The 19,870-nt window shown below is 40.8% G+C and overlaps 1 protein-coding gene across 1 annotated transcript in view; it reads right to left on the bottom strand.

Moving 5' to 3' along the window:
- The window catches only part of SMYD3 (SET and MYND domain containing 3), a 387,008-nt gene extending 368,271 nt beyond the window's left edge, over positions 1-18,737 (bottom strand). The window contains exon 1 of the mRNA XM_054063816.1: positions 16,634-18,737. Coding sequence (XP_053919791.1) covers positions 16,634-16,797 — 164 coding nt within the window. The 5' untranslated portion in view covers positions 16,798-18,737. The remainder of the gene's footprint in view (positions 1-16,633) is intronic.
- Positions 18,738-19,870: the final 1,133 nt, after the last annotated feature.

Raw genomic sequence — 19,870 nt, 5'->3', positions numbered from 1 at the left:
GATCCATTAACTTCTTTACTCTTGAGTGTTTAAAGCAAGTCTAGGGGAAAAGCAAGAAAAAGGCAACTAAAAATTATTGCTTAGGAAAAGAAGAAAGGAAAAAGAATAGAATAGGAAAAGAAAAAGAATAATGACTTTGTCTGACATGTAAAAGTAATTCTTTTCCTGGATAATTCTTGTGTTAGGCTAATTCTAGAAACAAACCAAAGTACATTTTCTTGCTTGTACAAACAACGACACTTTTTATTAAAGCTTTTATTATTATTATTTACATTTCAACTTCATTTCAAATTATATAAATAATTTTTTCCTATACACTGCATTTTTCTTATTTTAGTCGTGAAGTCTTTGTTGACTATTTCTCTTGGTTAAAACAATAACAACAACAAAGCTCTCCTCACATTTAAGTGTTGGAAAACAATCATACAAAGAAGGCAATCTTGAAACGAAAGCATGACTACCTCCTACCTCTATCACAATCATGTTCATTTACTTCCTCTCCTAACTGCATTGATCCTCTCAGATGTTCACTGCCTGGGCTGCTGTTATGCATGTTCTCTAGGAACAGCTTCTCCTCACTACTGCAATAGGTCCTGGAAAAATTCTTCATCTTATTGGGAAACAGCTTTGTCTACATGACAAACCAGGACACATCACCCTCCTCCCTAAAGAAACTCTTCAGCCCTGGAGCACCCTGCAAAACCAACCCCCAGAGGGTCTTGGTCGCCGCTGACGCCCCAGCGGCTGTTGCAGGGTGCAAGTGCCGAAGGGAAACCACAGTTCCTGAAGATGCTCATGGCCAAGATGTGCTTGAAAGCAAGTCTCATGCTGAAATAGGCTCTGAAATTAACTGTGTAATTAAACTGTAAATCATCCCTTCTCGTTACCAGTGCTCTAGGATCCACTACCACATTGACATACTATGTTTAAGCTTACCAGAGACATAAAATGAGAGTCAACTTTCTGTTGATGAGGCTTTTTCAACACAGTTATGTAAAGCGCTGAAAAGCCTAAAGTGATGCAAGAAAAGAAGAGTCTAAATGTTGTAAACATTTTTACCAGTAACTGCTACGGCATTTTTAAATATGATTTTTATATGAAGGATTCCTCCCAAAGCCTGACATTGAAGATATTAACGTAAAAACCTTTGTGGCAAATCTTATTAAGTAACAAGTTGACTTGAGAGTCTAGCTCCACCATAGCACCTTACAGTACACGGTGCCAGCAGTAACCTTACTGCTATAATAAAACTTTTTTTTCCCCAAATGCACACCATATTTAATTGTTAAATATATCCTTAGTCAAGAAGAAGGAAAACAGATATTTTTAAATTAATTTAATCTAAAGTTGGTTGGGAAATAATTTCTCAAAAATAAAACCAAAATTGTTTAGAAGCTGTTAAAATATATTTTTTCTGCTTATTTCAGCCACAAGTCAAGTTTAAGAGAACATACAGTTCTTCCAATTAAAATTAATCTGGCTTTTCTTATTACAGAAGCAGCATATATATGCATAAAAACAAAATATGTGAACAACAAAATGCACTTTTGGAAATGACTAATTCTAGTATACGTTAAAAGCTTTTTCTCTCTTTGCTAGAAAATCGTGATAGAAGATAATCACAGGATTGAGTCCACAGAGATTTTGTTGTTCCCGACTGCAAACTCACAACCTCAATAGCGGTGAACAAGACTTAGACATGTCAAGGACAGACTTTACTTCATACATACAAGTCTGGGAAAAAACAGAGGTCATTTACTTCTACCAGTCAAAACGAATACTAAGGACTCATTGCTAGGTAAAGCCAAAACATCTGTTCTACTAAAAGCTATCAGAAGTTTGCAGCAAAATTGGAAGCATTTCAAAGCTGAGAGAAGAGTCTAACCTCATCTGCTCATGGAACGGGACAAGATAGAAAGTAAGGAAGAGGTTTCTGTTGCAGAGACCTGGAGGAAAGTACAACCTGGGATGATATTACTAAGCCTATGACCACTGATTAAACGTTGTCTTCAGGCAAAAATTCTACACAATGAGCTTATGCATGCATTATGGTTTGTAGCTAAGTTATTATCTCCAATAAACTGATACCTATTCATTAACTTCTGAGTATAAGAGACAACTGGCAAGCTATTTCACGCCTCAAAGAATTTACAGCAAATGGGAGAGAGGTAAACATAGTGCAGGTGACTTTGTATCTGGAGAATAAAATGGATATTTAAAAATGCCATTACCTTCTGGCTGTAAAATGGATCAACATTGAGATGTCCCAACAAAAGCAGTTTTTAAAATTGATACTAAATTATTATAGGCTCTCAAACAGAAAAGTAAGCGTAATTACAGCTATTAGTAAAGTACTTTTTGGTAGAAATTAATTTTATAATTAAAGCCTATATGAACATATGAGAATGAGCGCTTCACAAGCAGCCCTAACGACAAGGGTCATAAAATAGTATGTGTACAGAGGTACAGCTTATAAGACTCCATGGGGGGAGGTTAAAAACAAGATATGAAAATTAAAAATTAATAAGTCTGCAGTACGGTTGTTCTGAACAGGCATATTCCCAAAGTCACAACTCCCAAGGCTATCTCTAAGGACAAGGAATTTGGCTCCATAATTATTTCTGAAGCACTTGGGAGTTCTGTAAATCATTTCATCTGCTTCAGAACAGATTAACAAAGGAAGAAACACTGCAGCAAATGTGACCCTACACCGGCTCCCCCCCAACAGAAAGCCAAACATCACTGTATTCAGTGCACATGAAACACTGACATTTTCTGAGAGCTACCTGTTCAAAGGCAGAACGTGTCTTTTAATAACTCGATTACTCTTGAGACTCAGGAACAAGACGAGAGGCTAAAAACAACTTTGAAACAGGATATTCAGAATCGATAGTAACGTCCACGTTCATAGACACGGACCATGATACCTACGTGCTCTTCCAGCAGCAGGCAGCACAACTACCCCAATCTCTCTATGCAAACAGCCTCAGGGTCTCCAGCTACATTTCCAGCATTGATGCTTCCAGCCCATAGCTCTCCTGGCCAAATACAAAGACACAGCTATCTACTGCCCAGGCCAAAATACAGTTCCATCCACAAGTTTGCATACAAGTACCAGATCTTTTCCATTAAGAAATCCTGTTAATTTAAATTTTTTTTATCTTCTCCTTCAGATGCTTTTCAACTTCAGAAAACTCCAATTCTGTAAAACAATTCTTATTTTTATATTATTTATATATATTACATTATTGTGATACATTATTTTATGTATTATAATGTGAATTATATTATGATATATTGGTATACATTAACTATTAGTAAATTAATATTCCAGACCTGTATTTTCCACTTCCCCTTCATTCTTTTAAATGCTCCCATAAGTCCCACAGAGGGGCCTCAGCCCTGAAACTTTCCAGTGAAAATAAGGAATGTAGGTCTCATATTTCAAAATATCTTTGAGATTTTTCACACTTGCATGTAAAAAATCTGAAAGCATTTTTCATAGCCCTTCAATACCATGCATACACTTGAGCTTCCATCTGCTAAATTCTCTTTGATTTAGTAAGTGATTTATAACATAATATTATCCACGGCAGATCAGTACTTTAAAAACAGACATGCTCTTCCTTTATGATAAGTTTTCCCCAGATATATATAATATCACTTCTGCTTAGAGTAGCTCTCTAGGTTATGACTTCTGTGCCTATCTCAGGTAAACAATTTCTCACAATGAGATTTCTTTTAGTCTGTTGTAATTCAGATTCCACCGGTCCATTTTCCGTTTGTCTATGGTATCAGTTAATCTGCTTTTCTCCCCCCCTATATATACATTTTTTCCTTTGGCCAAGGACAGGCAAGTTTCACAGCTTTTGAAGCTGGAAGGAACCATCATGTGATCTAGTACATAAGGTTATGATCTGGCAAGTTGCATAAGCCATGAAGTTTCACATGGCAAAGCTTCCAGCTCTGGCAGAATTGGGACATATTTTAGCAATTTTTAAAAGCCACGTTAATACACACAAACCTGTTGCATTGGACTTTTTCCTAGAGGTACTATTAAATTTATAGCAGATGTGCCTTCTTCCGCCTATAACCACTTTTTGAGATGTCCAAGTGGGCTAAGGTCAAATACTGCCCTTAAGGTGATATACAAACATTTAACTAAAATATTTTCTACTTTACATGCTATAAACAACTTCTAAGTATAGAAGTGAATGCAATAAACTTCAAATGTCTCTCAAATAGGTAAGCAATGAAAGACTATATTCAATTTCATAGATGAAGCCAGCTACAAAACAAGGGCTCTAATCTTTCAATTACATATCTGAACTACCCACCCTTCATATGTTGTGTTCCTTGTACATGCATTAGAATATACCCATCAGCTGAGAATATCTTCAGTTTTATACAGGAGCAAAACAAATTAAAAAGGAAGTGAGTACTACCATTGGCCCCTTACGCCAAGTCGTGTTCAGAGATTCTTTACAAAGGCTTTGTCTGGTAGCAGAAAGGGAGGAAAATGACCATCAACCTTTAGAAGCGAGAAGTCTTACAACAGCCTCTTCAGGTAAAAACATAAGTAAAGTGACATGTCTTATTGCAAAGGGAATTTCTGCAAAGGCAGCAAAAGGGAACAGACAGATAAACCTTTCCTGAAACACTGAACAAAACTAATACCTTTAAATAAAACTACTTCAGTCTTGATAAATCCAGTAGCTTCCTAATCAATCAGAAGTTAGTTGAACATGTGTTTCAGCACCAAAAAACCCTAAACACCTCCTCCCAAAAATGTATTTTTTAATCCTAAATCCTATAAAGGCCGTTAACTCAGCACAAGTGATTCCAGCATGTGCTGCATTTTATATATATACGCAACTGGATTCTCCAGTCAGCACACTTCTCAACAGAAAGGGGAGTCTGGCAAAACAACCCCACCTCAAATTTCCAAAAAGTCTTTAGAGGAGTCTAATTGTTTTGCATACCATGCTCAGCATGTCTGCACTCCGTATGGAGTTTCATTAAAAATCTAATTTAGTAGTTTTGGCTTACCAGAACATACAATACAGCACTAACCACATAAAACAGTTAGTGTAATTGAATCGAAATGACTGCCAAAGCAGCAGAGGCTATAAAGTGGCAGCAGAACTCACACATGAGCAATATACATAGCAACTGCATGTCTAATAAAATACCAGGTATCTATTAGAAGTGGCAAGATTAACTTGTTTCAGTGACTGGGCTGCTAATTCAAAGCCTTTGTAACTCTCCTGCTGTTACTATCCCTGACCTGTCACACTTTTTAGTGCCCATCAGCACAATTTGTTTACTATCTCAGGTACAGAAACGCGTATTCTTAGAGCAAGAGATACTATTCTATGCTTATTCTGGGGGAATAAAACCAAAACTGCAATCTTTACAAAATATATATATAAAATTCAGTACCAGATTTTATTAAAGATAAAACACATTTCATTACTATATCTGTTTTACACCTTAAGTCGTATATATCTTGTGTGGATTACTGCACAGCCTCTTTTTCCTGAGGCAAAAGCTTCAGATAAATCTATCATCACATGTTGAATTTCATACAGTATTTCAAGAAATTGTTTCCACAGCCATACCCTCTATTGCACAGCAATATCAACTAATAAGATGTTTTTAATATGATAAGTGAATAAAATTTGTAAATAGCTGAGTAGCCAGTCTCATTTGCTAAACAACACAGACACCTGCAAACCTAAATCTCTGAAGTGGCTTTCTGTGCCACTTCAATTTTTCTTTTATTATCTTTCAGTCTGGTTTTGCTTCTTCGGAAAACTGGACTAGCATATTTCCAGCAGCCAGAGGACTTAAAGGCAATACACCCCAGAAATCAATGTGAGCTACGCAAACTACAGACCCACATCAATACTAATCCAGTGTTTAGAATGTCTGGATCCAGAGTTTGATTAAAAAAAAATCCATTTTTTTTCTGAGGAAAATAACTGCAGTGTATTAGCCTGGCACAAACCTGTCTCATTCTGGAAAATAAACAATAAAGATCCCTAGCACAATGATCTGCAAAGCAGTACTTGAATTTACTCCTCACAAATAGACAAGCTACCCAGAAACAGAAGAAGTAAAACTTGTGAGTCATACTTTCATACACAGCAAGTATTCCTCGGAACACTATTTAGCTCAGAAGGAGCCGCAAACTCTGTTTCTGTGATGAAAAATAGCAACCAGGCCACAGCAAGGAGAGATGTTAGTTTGTCTTATCAAGGAGAAGGAGCACTTAAAAGACAAACCAAGAAAAATCTCAACAACAAAACACGATGGGACTTCAGTTTGAACCCTTATGTTACAACGAGCTGCTTTGAAACTTTTCTTGACAAACAAAAACGTTTCTGGCCTTTGAAAAGCACAAGACAATGAACAAAGATTTTACATAGGAAATATACATGGATTATTTCATGCTCAGAATTTCCTGAGACATATCTTTCCTCTTTGAGGGCAACACTTCACCAAACACCTTGTCTTAATTTATCTCCCCCTGTTCTACTATGATCCTTCACTAGCACATGCTCTTAGCAACAGAATGAGCAATTTTAATTAAATTGTGTGACTGAGACATATTAATTTGAATTGTAAGAAAGGGCTTAGATTTAATAAGTGTTTTTACTCCCCCTACTTTCTCAATGATCTTTTGTCCTTTTTCTGCCCTTCTACATTACAACTCCTCCTACACACTCTCTCCTAAGAGGTCCTTCTCGACACACTCTGTCCCTTGAATGGCTTTTTTTCCTTTCAGTGCTAAAGCCCAATTACACAGGCGGTGCACAAACCCTACATGAATGCCCAGGCAAGCCCTCCTCAGAGAAACCAAGATTGTATTACCTGCCTATTGACCGCAGGAGATGGTGCTCTGATACTCAGAGGCCAAGAAGACAGTTTAGTTTAAAAAAGATATTCAGTCTAATTTCACTTAAGCTCGAGCAATCAAGCTAATAGCAGAACAACCCCTGAGCTGAAGGCAGCTAGTAGCTAAAATGATAAATAGGAAAGCTCAATATTGCATGATCAGGGGATTACAGCTCCAGTTAGTATACTAATTACTCACTGGTGTTCAACCAATTGTGCCACTTAGCACCAATCCTACAGTCATCAGGCTGCCCTCGGGAATGATTCAAAATGTTAGCTTGGCCCATTCAGCCACAGAGGTGCACAGTTAAAAACGCTCGAATTAAGCACACATCCTGAAATAAGCAAAATCAGTAACAAAAATAAAGTCAGAAAAGTTAAGACACTCCTATGTGGTCAAGGCATCATCTGATGTTTTCTTTGCAGTAAGAAACAACTGAAAACTTCTGCAGCATTTCTTCTGCTGAACTGAAGCCAATGGTAGGAAATACTTCTAGGGAAGCAAAATATGGCAGAAACATGACTGGAAAAAGGAATGAAAGTCAGGCCTAATTGCCCAGGACTGCTCTGGGCTACAAGGCAATAAAAAATCCTCCTCCACACTAACATGCCAGTTGGTCCTGCACTCCTGAAAGCCCTGCTTCTCCTCAAGACACCCATAAGAGCTCAGATATTCCTCTAACCATCCTTTTCAAGGTTTCATTTTTAGCTACAGCACACTAAAGGCTAGCTACAACCAGAAGGCACTGCCCTTACTGTCCAACCTTGACCCATCCCTTCAACAGCCACTTCAGCTTCTCTTTCCCCTCCAGCAATAATTTGATGCAAGGGTAATAAAAAACTTCTATATTTCAGTAAAGTATATTTCCTACCAGTTTATCTCTTTGTACCAGTCTATCATAGGTAAGACAAGCAGCAAAGCTGGTAAATGAGAAGCAGAAGGAGCATACAAGAAGAACAGCAAAGACTCAGGGGAGCCATAAAAATACCTGCCTTCTCAGCAGCTTGCAGCCAGCACATCAGGTAGATTGTCACACAGATCTACACCCCACTTCAACACATAAATAGATGGGGTGGAGAGACACGCCAAAAATTCTATAAGCTTCACCTGTGTAGTTTTGAATAATTTAAAACAGCTGTTGTGACCAGTTCTGAAGACAACTGTGAATGCTTCAAGGGAAAACAGTACCATCTCATACACCGTATGGCAAGAAGCATGTAGTGGCTTTTGAGTACAGCCACAATGGAAGCAATCACTAACAATTAATTAATTCCAACACCTGTGGCAAGTATAACAATACTAATTCTTAAAGAATTTAAAGAATAAATTCCCTAATACAGTGTGAAGCTCTCAGCACCTTACACAAAATTAAAAACTTTCTCAGGAGATATCTGAAACTAATTGTGTCATTACATATTACATTAGCTAGAAGTTACTCATATTTTAATCAATCATGTTTTCCCTTGTAGTGCTAATTTTATTTTTTTACTTGCACAATTACAATTCACCCTAAGAAAATTATTATGAAAGATAATCGGATTCACAAACTTATTTTCATGGCTTTAGCATTTTCCACAAGCAAAGAATATTTATGCAGACCATATTAATATTTGAAAACATTAATATTATGGACTGCACTATGCAGAAAGGTAATATAATATCTGGAGTGGATTGCAGATTCATACTAAAGCCTAAATTCAGAAGAATTTACAAGATGACTACACCTTAAATTGTCAGTCGCAGTTTGACAAGAAAACAATTTTAATATAATAACTTTCAAATTACAGAGCAGTATAAGCATGGAAATTGTAAACACAAAATCAAAACACCGCAAGACCTCTAGGGAATATTGAAGCAAGGCTAAACTTAAATTTTCATTTTCCATAAATGACAAACACAGTAATAAACACTTGACCTGCGAGAATTTACTTTTAACAATTTCTAACTCTTTCTTCTGTTATTAACAAAGGTAAAAGCAGGTTGGCAGCAAAAGGCATTAACAGCAGACTCAAGATCGCAAGGCAGTGGAAGAAGGGAAGAAAAAGATGGACAAGGACCCACACCTTGCCTGAAGCAAGCCCAGAGCATGCAAAGCAGTAAGAAAACATTGAGCAAGATCAAAATACTGCACAATGGAAAGGACAGGGTTTACAGCAAACAGAACCTGAATTACATTCCTGAAAGAAATCTCCAAGAGAAAGAAACAGTCAGTTGAGGAAAATGTCCACCAATGGATGTTCCTAACAGGAATACAGGAAAATCCTGACCACCCTAAAGGGTGTTGTAAGGAAGGAGGTAAACCAAATCAACAGGCAGACCAGGACAACTTAGTATGAATGCTATCTTGAGTGTCAGAGGTTCCTCCTCCCCTACCTTCAACCTGACTGAGCAGAAAGAAAGAGAGATGGAATTTGTAAGTATGTAAATCTACAGGCTTTCTTCCCCTAAACAGGAAAGCTCAGGGCCTTCTCTGAAGATGACACTGTAGGAAAGCAGTTCAATAGTCTATTCTCTTCACTTTCTCTGGCAGATTTTCCTGGCAGCATAGAACAGCAGCCTGGGAGACACTTCTCCTGTGGCTCCAGCTGGCATGAGGACAGAAAAATGCATTTCTATCCTGCTCTTTGTAAGGTTGCCTCAGTCTTCATTATCGGGGTAAAATTACACAGGGGAGAGAGAGCATCTTCTTAGGAGAATATTACTTTTTCAAGGTGACAGGTCATTCAGCTACAGATAGAAACACTTCTGTTGGTGGCAGGGTGTGATTTCTCAGGTCTTGGGAAACATTCTCACACATCTACATGGAACCTGAAATTCTGAGACTTTGTATAGCTCATGTCTCGCATACAATTTTGTTTCACATCCTTTGAACTTACTTCACACAAAACCAGATATATCAAGAGACAAAAGCACTGCAATTGCACTCCTAACTGATTAGTCAGAAATGCTACATCAAGTTATAGCATATGATTCCCAGGGTTATCCTACCTTAGAAGCAGAAAAACATACCTGCTCCTAATAGTCACACTGTTTCCACACTGTGATTACCACTAATCAGATATAATTTGTTTGTGTTCCTCCACTTAATACAATGTTATGCACATGAAAACTACTGGAAATCTGTCTGGAATGTTGACTGAAGGGACACGAAACACACCATACTTCTCACACCCTAAAAATGTCATTGCCAAAAAACCCATGGCACCAAGTCATGCTAAACAACTTTAATTCACTTATATGGTAAGTCTAAGAATAATATATTTAAGGAATTTTAAAAACCTTGTTATTATAATCTATTAACAATCATGGAAATACAATGGTCTACAGAAGGAAAAAATAAGTTTTTTATACAAGCAAACTATAAAATGCAGGTATTGCTTTATATCTAAAAAATGTAATATGTAACAATTGTTATATTATGAGAATTCCTGGGAAGTTAACAATCAAAGAATGTATCATCAAAAAGTAGTTGTCCACATTTCAGAGTTCCTGTAGAAAAAAAATATACCAGGTGTATACCAGCAATACCCAGAGCAACAAAACAGTACACTTTCAAGAAGCTAGCATAGTTCTATAGCTAACTCTGTATGAACCAGCAACAGAAGTATTTTTCAGAGATAAATGATGAGATATTGTATATTTTATAGCTTCATGCATCACAGGAAGACTCATATATGTTAAACCTGAACCTGCACCCCATAGCTCATGCATTAGCCAGCACAGCTGGAAGCAGCAAAACTCAGGTGCTGACACTCTCTTTAGCACTTAAGGAAGCACCTTAGGTATGTTGAAGAATGACAGCATCTTCATGGAGAAATCCCCATTGCTACAGAGCCAAAATAACCACCTTCTCTCCCCCCATTGCTGGTTAAAGAGGTACACTTGGAGGGTTAAGGGCTAGCTGCCCTCAGGCAGAGCTGTGCCAGCCCCCTTATCACTCTCTCTGTGAACCAAACCCTTCTATGTACTTAAAATACACCACATTGTGGTTATAACATAATGGTATTTTTGTTCCTTCAGGATGCTATTGACATAGGCATTCCATACTTCAACAATGGTAAGCCAACTTTAATAATGATGATGATATAATATAGTAACAATAAAGAATTTAAGGGTGTCTACGCTGAAGAAATTAATGTAGTCCTGAATGTAAATTTGTGTCCATTTGGCTATTTTTAAGCCAGATTAAGTAGAGCAAGGAGGACACATCACCTGGTCTGCGTTAGCACTTCATAATCACCCAACTAGTTACCAAATTCTTGGTTATATTTCCCATACTGCAGCAGTGTCTGCTGCTATGGCTAGTTTACCAACAGCCCTAACTCTGACATTTTTCCTCTTTCTAGATATGCTTACAAAAGCTGCAGCCATACAAAAACACATGCATGCTTCCCCTTATTCCATTACCAGAGTCTGAACCTCTGATCTTACCCAAACAAGACACACATGTCTTTTATTTCATAGTCTCTATACAATGATGTACATTGCCTATTCTCAAATATTCACTTTTTTTAGGTGCTTCTTTCCTTTAAAGGTATAAGTGGTATAGCATTTGGAAATAGGCTAATGTTTGCTCTTTTCCCTACTTTCCCCAAGACACAGAAAGTCTGTTTGCTTGTTCCCAAGTGTCAACCGGCATTTAAGTTTTCTTGGAATGGATTCTTGTAAATACAACCAATCACAGAAATGTTCTGTAAAAAGCAAGCAAACGTCAAATGCATAATTGACTTTCACCTTCATTTTGATTCCCATTCTACAACAAAGCGGGTATATTTTCAAATCAAAATGACCAGACCAAGCAGTGCCATCACTACCATGCACCTTGTAGGAAACTCAGTCAGCAGGGATTAATAGACAATAGATCATCAAATACACAGAGGAAGAGAACTGCCAAGCACCAACACGCCACTTCTGCATTCACTTATTAGACAAAGAACATCTTTATAACCCACGTAAAAATTTAACAAGCTGAGCAAACTGAGCACAACCACCGGATAAAACAGACAGCCTGATAAATCAGCATGTGCAAGCAAATTTTGTAACATTAAATTGTCATACATTAAAAGTCAGTATTGATTTAGGATTATTCTGTTAAATTGAGAAGTAACTGGCTATATCTGGATTTTAATAGAACTTCTAATCTGATCATCTACACAAAACCAAATTCTAATACACCACAAAATTAAACAAAAAGTAATATTAAAAATAACACCAATTAATGGCAGAAAAAGAGGTTAAATTAGTCTTTTCTGTTAAACTTAAAATTTTGCATAGGAAGTTGAGAATATCAGTATTTTCTGACTTATTTTGATATCATCTATAATCTCGTGTAACATTAACAGCAGAACTCTATAAACATGTAAGCAAATTAAGTATTCCAAATTTTGCAGCTCTTTGCTTTTTTAAGGAAAGAAAAAGATTCAGTCGTCATACTCAATTGACTATACTAACTGCAAGCATGGCTTCTGACTGTGGCAAGACAAAAGAGACTGTAATCAAGAGTAAGATCATTCTTAATCACCTGGATTAATAAAATCTAAAAGGAAAGAGCGGCAAGCACAGCTCCCATGAAAGGTCAGCCACTTTTTTTAACTTGTCCAAGTTCTGTGAAGGTGCCACCACACATAGGAAAAAAAGGAGACCACTGAACAAAACATAATAGTGGAAAGGTTAAATTTAGCTTAATTGGCAGGGTCTGGAAAAAAAGGTCATTTTATAGATTGATAGCAAGGTAAAGAATAGAGAAGAAGAAAAAAAAAAAAAAAAAAGGTGTACTAGTTGATTTCCAGAACAGATAAAAGTGATGGAAGCCTCTGAGGATCAATGGCAATTAGTTTTATTCACCATCTTTATCAATGTTGAGCAGAATGGAAAATACAGCAAAATCCCCTGTTTGTAAACAAAACAGCTTTCTTTATCCCTTCAACCCTGCTACATAAACCTGTACTGAGCCGTACTGCCACTGACCTCACCTTAAAGAGATATTAAAGCATGGAAGAAGCCATACAGAAACTCTTTAGTTAATCAGAGAAGAATCTTTCCCACTGCTTTCCCCAGTTAGTTGTTAGAAGATTCTGGCCACCCAAAGTCCGGAAATAAAATGTTCTGCTCATCATTACCCATCTTCTGGCTCAGTCAGCACTTCTCACACAGTCAAGAGCTGCATTCAACAACACTACTAGAAGACAGGAGACAAAACTAAGTACACAATTACACTTCACAGTATAAAGCCTCAAACATTAATTTTATATATAATAAGATTGCTAAAATGCTAAATCAATTTTAAGCCCAAATCCTTTTTTTTATTTAATTTGTGCTCCTGTACTGCCACCTAAAGATCAGAGTAAAGAACAAGAACAGTAGCAGACACTGTGACTTTTATTTGCAGTCCTGGAAATAAGTGGTAATTTTCTCACACTTGGCTTCAAAGCAAAGATCACACTGCATATTATATTAAAACCAAATTCATGAAACAGTTTGATTCCACATCCCACTTCAGCAGCACTTCACCATTTTTCTAATTTCCTTCCATACATTAAAAAAAAAAAAGCTACCTATGTATGACTAAACCTGTCACTCAAGTAATTGAACAAAGCTTGTTGAATGAAGCACCACTGTCTTTAATTAGATGAATAAGAAGAAAGTTAGTTTGCATAGTCTTGATCTATAAAATGCAATGCAAGGTAGACTGGTGGGAAATTATTTTAACTTCCTTATTTGTCTTTCATTTAACTTTTTTTCTAGATAGTGATATCAGTTAAGTTAAAAAAGACACACCTCACAAATGCATAAACTTTCATGATATATCAGCTGCTAAAACCACTGTTTCTCCCGACAAACCTTGCCATGGTTACACTCTGATATCCAATGACTTCAGATTCATTGTCACTCCACCTGCTGCTGCACTCATCCTGCCTTCTGAAGTCTGCAGCCTCCCACAACGTGGAGTTGAAGAGGTACTGGCAGCCACCACACCAAAGGACTCTGATGTCCTGAATCAGCCTTCATAGATATATTAGTCAAAAATCTTTTGTGGTTTGGTTTGGTTTGGTTTTTCTATATGCTGAGATTAGATGCAAGTCTGACCAGAAACAATTTGTCAAACTTTTCTCTGGAAAAATGAGGATCACATTATAATTTCTTTAAACAGAAGCTGAGGTGCCATGTAAAGACATGAAGCAAAACACTGGGAATGTTTCAACAAACAAAATATCAAATACTATCAGAAAGTAAACAAAAATAAAAAAAGGAAAGGCTAACAGTATTAAAATGTCCCTCTTCTTCAATCCTTAGTAATTATACACAGGTTTTGGATTACGTACCAGTATGTTTCAGGTATTAATAAACATAGAATTATAGAATGTCCTGAGTTCGAAGTGACCCACTAGTATCATCAAGTCCAACTTCTGTCCCTGCACTGGACAATCCCAAAATCCACACCATGTGTCTGAGGGCATTGTCCAAATGCTTCTTGAATATTGTCAGCTCCAGTGCCATTACTACCTCCCTTGGGAGCCTGTTCCAGGGCTTCACCACCCTCTGAGTGAAGAGCCAAAGTTTTTTTTAACCAAACACAAAAAGCTATAGTGGGTTTGTCAATTTTCATTTGTAAGATTTGGAGGAAGCAGAAGGGCATTTATGGAAGGCACATCCCAAAACCACATGTTCCTTTCACAGGAAAAACTTGTGTGGGTGGCAGGAAGCTCAGCCACCTCACACTGTCCATTCCATGAAGGCCAGTGCCCAACATCATCTCTGCAAATGCCCAGAGATGTATGCACAGGGAACAGCTGCATGCTCATACGGATGGTTTCCTTGCAGGGCTACGGCAAGGTGAGAACTTCATTCCCACCACAGCCCATTCACATCACCCGCTACTTAAAAAATGTAAGAATTAAAACTGAAGCAAAGGAGAATTGGTTGGAAATAAGGAAAGCTTTTTGCTGTTAATGGCACAGAGACCAAGGACAGCATTAGCACCTTGGGGGAGATATGTCCATCACACGGGGAGATGAGTCCATCAGGACTTGTGGAATCACATGTCCTAAAAGCTGGAAGAGAAGGTTAGATATATCTCAGGTATAGCCATCCTGCATTACAGTGACTTTTCATGGTGACTTTTTGAAGTCCTGGCCGTCTTGTTTCCTAAGATCCTTTGTGTTTTGCGCATAGCAAGCCCAAGGAGTCTGACCACTGCAGTTCTAGCTGTAAAGGCTAAGAACTTTCCTGAAAAAGGACATAAGTTATTGTGGATGAAATGGTAAATTTCAGGAATACAGGAAAATTACAAGCACAAGAAAGATGAGAGGGGTTCTTTATCAGGGAGTGCAAAGACAGGACAAGGGGTAATGGCTTTAAGCTGAAAGAGGGGGAGATTTAGATTAGGTATTAGGAAATAATTGTTTATGTGAGGGCAGCAAGGCACTGGTTGCCCAGAGAAGCTGTGGATGCCCCATCCCTGGAGGTGTTTCAGGCCAGGCTGGATGAGGCTTTGAACAAGCGGATCTGGTGAGAGGTGTCCCTGCCCACGGCACTGTGTCAGAACTGGATGATCTTTAATGCCCCTTCCAACCCAAGCCATTCTATGACCCTGCCCCGCTCGGCCGCTCCAGCCCGAGGAAGGCTCCCAGGGGTCTGGCAGCGGAACAAGCCCCCCGGCACTGCCCGCTCCCGCAGACCGGGAAACCTGCCCCAGCGGGACAGCCTTGCGAAGAGCTCTCGCTGAAAGCAGCGGCAGGAGGCATGGAGAAGCACCCCTCCGCCCTGGCAAGCGGCTGCCCGCCCGCCCCGCCGCACGGACACGGCATTCCCGGGAGAGAGACACGCTCCCTGCGCGCCCCAGCCGGCAGGGGCTGCCCCAGTCTGCCCCGCACTGCCGCCCCGCTCTGCCCTGTTCTGCACCCTCTGCCCCCCGCTCTGCCCCCCGCTCTGGGGTGTTGGTTGACAGCCGACTGCACACGAGCCAGCAGTGTGCCCAGGTGCCCAAGAAGGCCAATGGCATCTTGGCTTGTATCAGAAACGGTGTGACCAGCAGGTCCAGGGAGGTTATTCTTTCCCTGTACTCGGCACTGGTGAGGCTGCACCTCGAATACCGTGTTCAGTTCTGGGCACCTCGCTCCAAGAAGGATGTTGAGGCTCTGGAGCGTGTCCAGAGAAGAACAACAAAGCTGGTGAGGGGGCTGGAGAACAAATCTTACGAGGAGCAGCTGAGGGAGCTGGGGTTGTTTAGCCTGGAGAAGAGGAGGCTGAGGGGAGACCTTATTGCTCTCTACAACTACCTGGAAGGAGGTTGTGGAGAGGTGGGAGCTGGGCTCTTCTCCCAAGTGACAGGGGACAGGACAAGGGGGAATGGCCTCAAGCTCCGCCAGGGGAGGTTCAAACTGGTCATCAGGAAAAAAAATTTCATAGAAAGGGTCATTGGTCACTGGCAGAGGCGCCCAGGGAGGGGGTGGAGTCCTCATCGCTGGAGGTGTTTAAAAGACAGATAGACGAAGCACTCAAGGACATGGTTTAGCAGCACATAGGAACGGTTGGACTCCATGCAAGAGCTCTTTCCCAAGCTGGCCACTCTACCAGCCTACCCCGCCCTAACCCACCCATTCTTCTCCTCTTCTTCCCCGCCTCCTCCCCGCCCTGTCCCGCCCCTCTGCTCTGCGGAAGGGGCGGAGCTGCCCAGGCGGGAGGCGCGGCTGCCGCGTCCTCCCTGCCTCTGCTTCTGCCGCACTCTGGTACCTGCGCAGGCAGCGTCCGCACACGCCGCCCAGCTGCTCCCTGCTGACGACGTAGGCGAAAGGCTCGGCGCGGTAAAGCAGCTCTCCGGGACGCACCCGCCGGCGGGAGCGGAGGCCGCTGCCCTTGCCCGGGCTGGGGAACCGCTCCAGCGCCGCCGGCTCCATTCACCCGCACGCGCCGCCACGGAGGGGAAGAGAGGGCGAGGGGAGGGCCGCCCCGTCTGCCGCCACGTGACTCAGCGCTGCCGCCGCCATCTTAACTCCGGGCAGCGGCCGTGGGGTAGCCTCCCGCCGCCTTCTGCAGGGGCTTGGGGGGGGGCGCCTTCCAAAAGCGTTTTTCCTGGGAGAGACCGGGTGATCGGCGAGGCTGTAGAGGCGGAGAGTAGTCCTTGGGCTGGTGATACTGAAAATGCCGGCAAATAAACGCTCTAAGGCTCGTTTGGGAGTTTGAGAAAGCGAGCTTCCTGTATCAGGGCTGGGCAGCAGGTGGGAGCGATCTCCATCCATCGTGTGCAGCCAGACAGGTGCTGGGACAGGATGCATTTCCCACTTAAATGCATGTGTATAAACTTTCCCAGAAATCTTACGCATATTCTATTACTTGCCAAGGTCTAATTTTAATGTTATTATGAACTTCACAACAGTCAAATCCCTTGCTCATTTGAAGCTTTGGAGCCAGCTCTGCCTGAGCTTGCCTTGGAGACAGGGAAAGGCTGCAGAGATGATCACAGCAGACACAACTGTTCAGCACAAATCATGCTTCACACAAGACGTGGTCATCTCCAAAGAATGAACAGTGTCTGGGAAAACACTGAACAAAAACATGCTATCAGAGGGACATTCTCTCAAAAAAAACCAGAATTACTTAGAGTAAACTTAATTCTACTTTAGCTTAAAAAATATTCCACTTAATGTAACAGTGACTACTATCTTGTATCACTGAAAGGAGCTTAATAGGACAGTAGTCCACCCCCCTGCGTGCTGAACAGAATAAAGCAATCAGGGTTTCTGGTTAAGGCAGCACATGCTGCAGATCACAAACAGGGAGCTTGTTGGGCGTTTGGCTTCATAGCTTTGTTATTTTTTAAGGGAATGAGGCAGAGAGAAAATGTCTAATCACAAATCCTGTTAACAGTGAGGTGGGAAATTCTGCAGCCCGACTGCCCAGTGTTACCCAAGGGGATAGGGAGAATGTGTTTTACACCTCATTTATTTACTACAAACACCATGATCTCAGAGACACAGACACTTGGTGTATCAACTACAAACATACAAATATCTCCCCAGAGATGCAAACAATAGCTGCTACAAACGTCCTGGCCTCTGCTCGGGGACATAAACACTTAGTCTTAAGAAAATGACAGACTCAGTAGTGAATCAGTTCAAGGCTGAAAATGTGTGATGAAACAGGGAAAGGGATATCAGGCAGGGAGAATTTGTGATTGTTTCAGTATTACCTGATGAACTTCTTATCCTAATTAATGTCTTGTATCTAAACAAAATATTTTTTTTAGGAGGATTTTGTTGTTAATTTTAGGTAACACCAGGACACACACCTCCCACTACCCAAAGTGGTACAAATTTTAAACTGCCACAGTAGCTCTGTCCTGTACCATTCCTGTTTCATTTCCACACTGACTCAGCCTCAACCCTGACATGGAACTGGAAAAATGTCATACGGAAACAAAAATGGCATGAGGACAGGTGGAGGTAGCATACACTTTGTACTGAAGCAAACATCCCCAGGGCCCTCCGCTGCAGGGAGGCAGGAGGCACCCTCTTCTGCAGGGTGGAGGGCTCTCCTCAGCCCCAGCCCAGGGCAGTGTTCTCCAAGGGGCTGCAGGAAACCAGAGAGCCCCTCCAACCTGGCAACTGATCATATTATTCCAATCATTAAGACTGGAAAAGACCTCTAGGATCATCCTGTCCAGATGTCAGCCCAACACCGCCGTGCCAACTAAACCATGTCCCCAAGTGCCTCATCTACATGCTTGTTGAACATCTCCAGGGATGGTGTATGGTATTTTTTTTATATGCTGAGGTTAGATGCAAGTCTGACCAGGAACACTTTGCCAAACTTACCTGGGCAGCTTGTTCCAATGCTCGACTGTTCTTTTAGTAAAGAAATTTTTTTCTAATAACTGATCTGAACCTCCTCTGTTGCAACTTGAAGCCATTTGCCCTTGTCCTATCCCTTGTTACTAGAGAAATGTACACTCACCTTGCTACAACTTCCTTTCAGGTAGTTGTGGAGAGCGATAAGGTCTCCCCGCAGCCTCCTTTTCTCCAGGCTAAACAATCCTACTTCCCTTAGTCACTCCTAAGACTTGTTCTCCAGACCCTTCGTCCGCGTCATTGACCTCCTCTGGACACACCTGAATGCAGAAAGTGTGCTGCATCCTTCAGTGTACTACGGAGTAGTACAGAACTACATCATTCAATATACTGCACTCTGTTGCCCTGCTCTGATGTGCTTGGATGCACCAAGTCAGCTATGTCCTTCAATATGCCACACAGGGAAAATCATACTCCTTTTGTAAGGTTGCCCAAAGGTTTTTCAGCAACTTTTTTTCACAGATGTAACACTGGAACCAGCACAGAGAAGTCAAATCTCAGGCAGGAGCTTCATCATATAGAAATCCATTCATTGCACAAGATGGTATACCTTTCAGTTCATTATCTTGGTCAAATATTGAAAAGTTTTGTTCACAAAGAAATAGAAACTGTAATGAGTCTGTCAAGAAACATCACAAAACAGGACATTGCCTACAGGAAAGCTGGAGAGGGACTGTTCCTGAAGGCTTGTGGGGATAGGACAAGGGGGAACGGGTATAAACTGGAGAGGGGCAGATTCAGACTGGACATTAGGAAGAATTTCTTCACTATGAGCGTGGTGAGACACTGGAACAGGTTGCCCAGGGAGGTTGTGGATGCCCCCATTCCTGCAGGTGTTCAATGCCAGGTTGGATGGGGCCTTGGGCAGCCTGGTCTGGTGGGACATGCCTGCCCATGGCAGGGGGGTTGGAACTAGATGATCTTTAAGGTCCCTTCCAACCCAAGCTATACTATGATATTATAATACTATGATACTATGATACATTGTACTTTTGAGCTAGCATCTGGACATGCTGATGGATCTCATAATGATCTGGATACAAAGAAGCGTTGCTGGTCCAGGACGTGCTCAGCTCCCAAGCTCCAGCAGTGTGCATCTTTGGGAGTGCATCCCATACACCAG

The sequence above is a fragment of the Cuculus canorus genome, chromosome 3 (assembly GCF_017976375.1).
Source record: "Cuculus canorus isolate bCucCan1 chromosome 3, bCucCan1.pri, whole genome shotgun sequence".
NCBI classification, from domain to species: Eukaryota; Metazoa; Chordata; class Aves; order Cuculiformes; family Cuculidae; genus Cuculus; species Cuculus canorus.
Note: the sequence above shows the minus strand (reverse complement) of the source record. Positions and strands in the feature narration are given on the sequence as shown.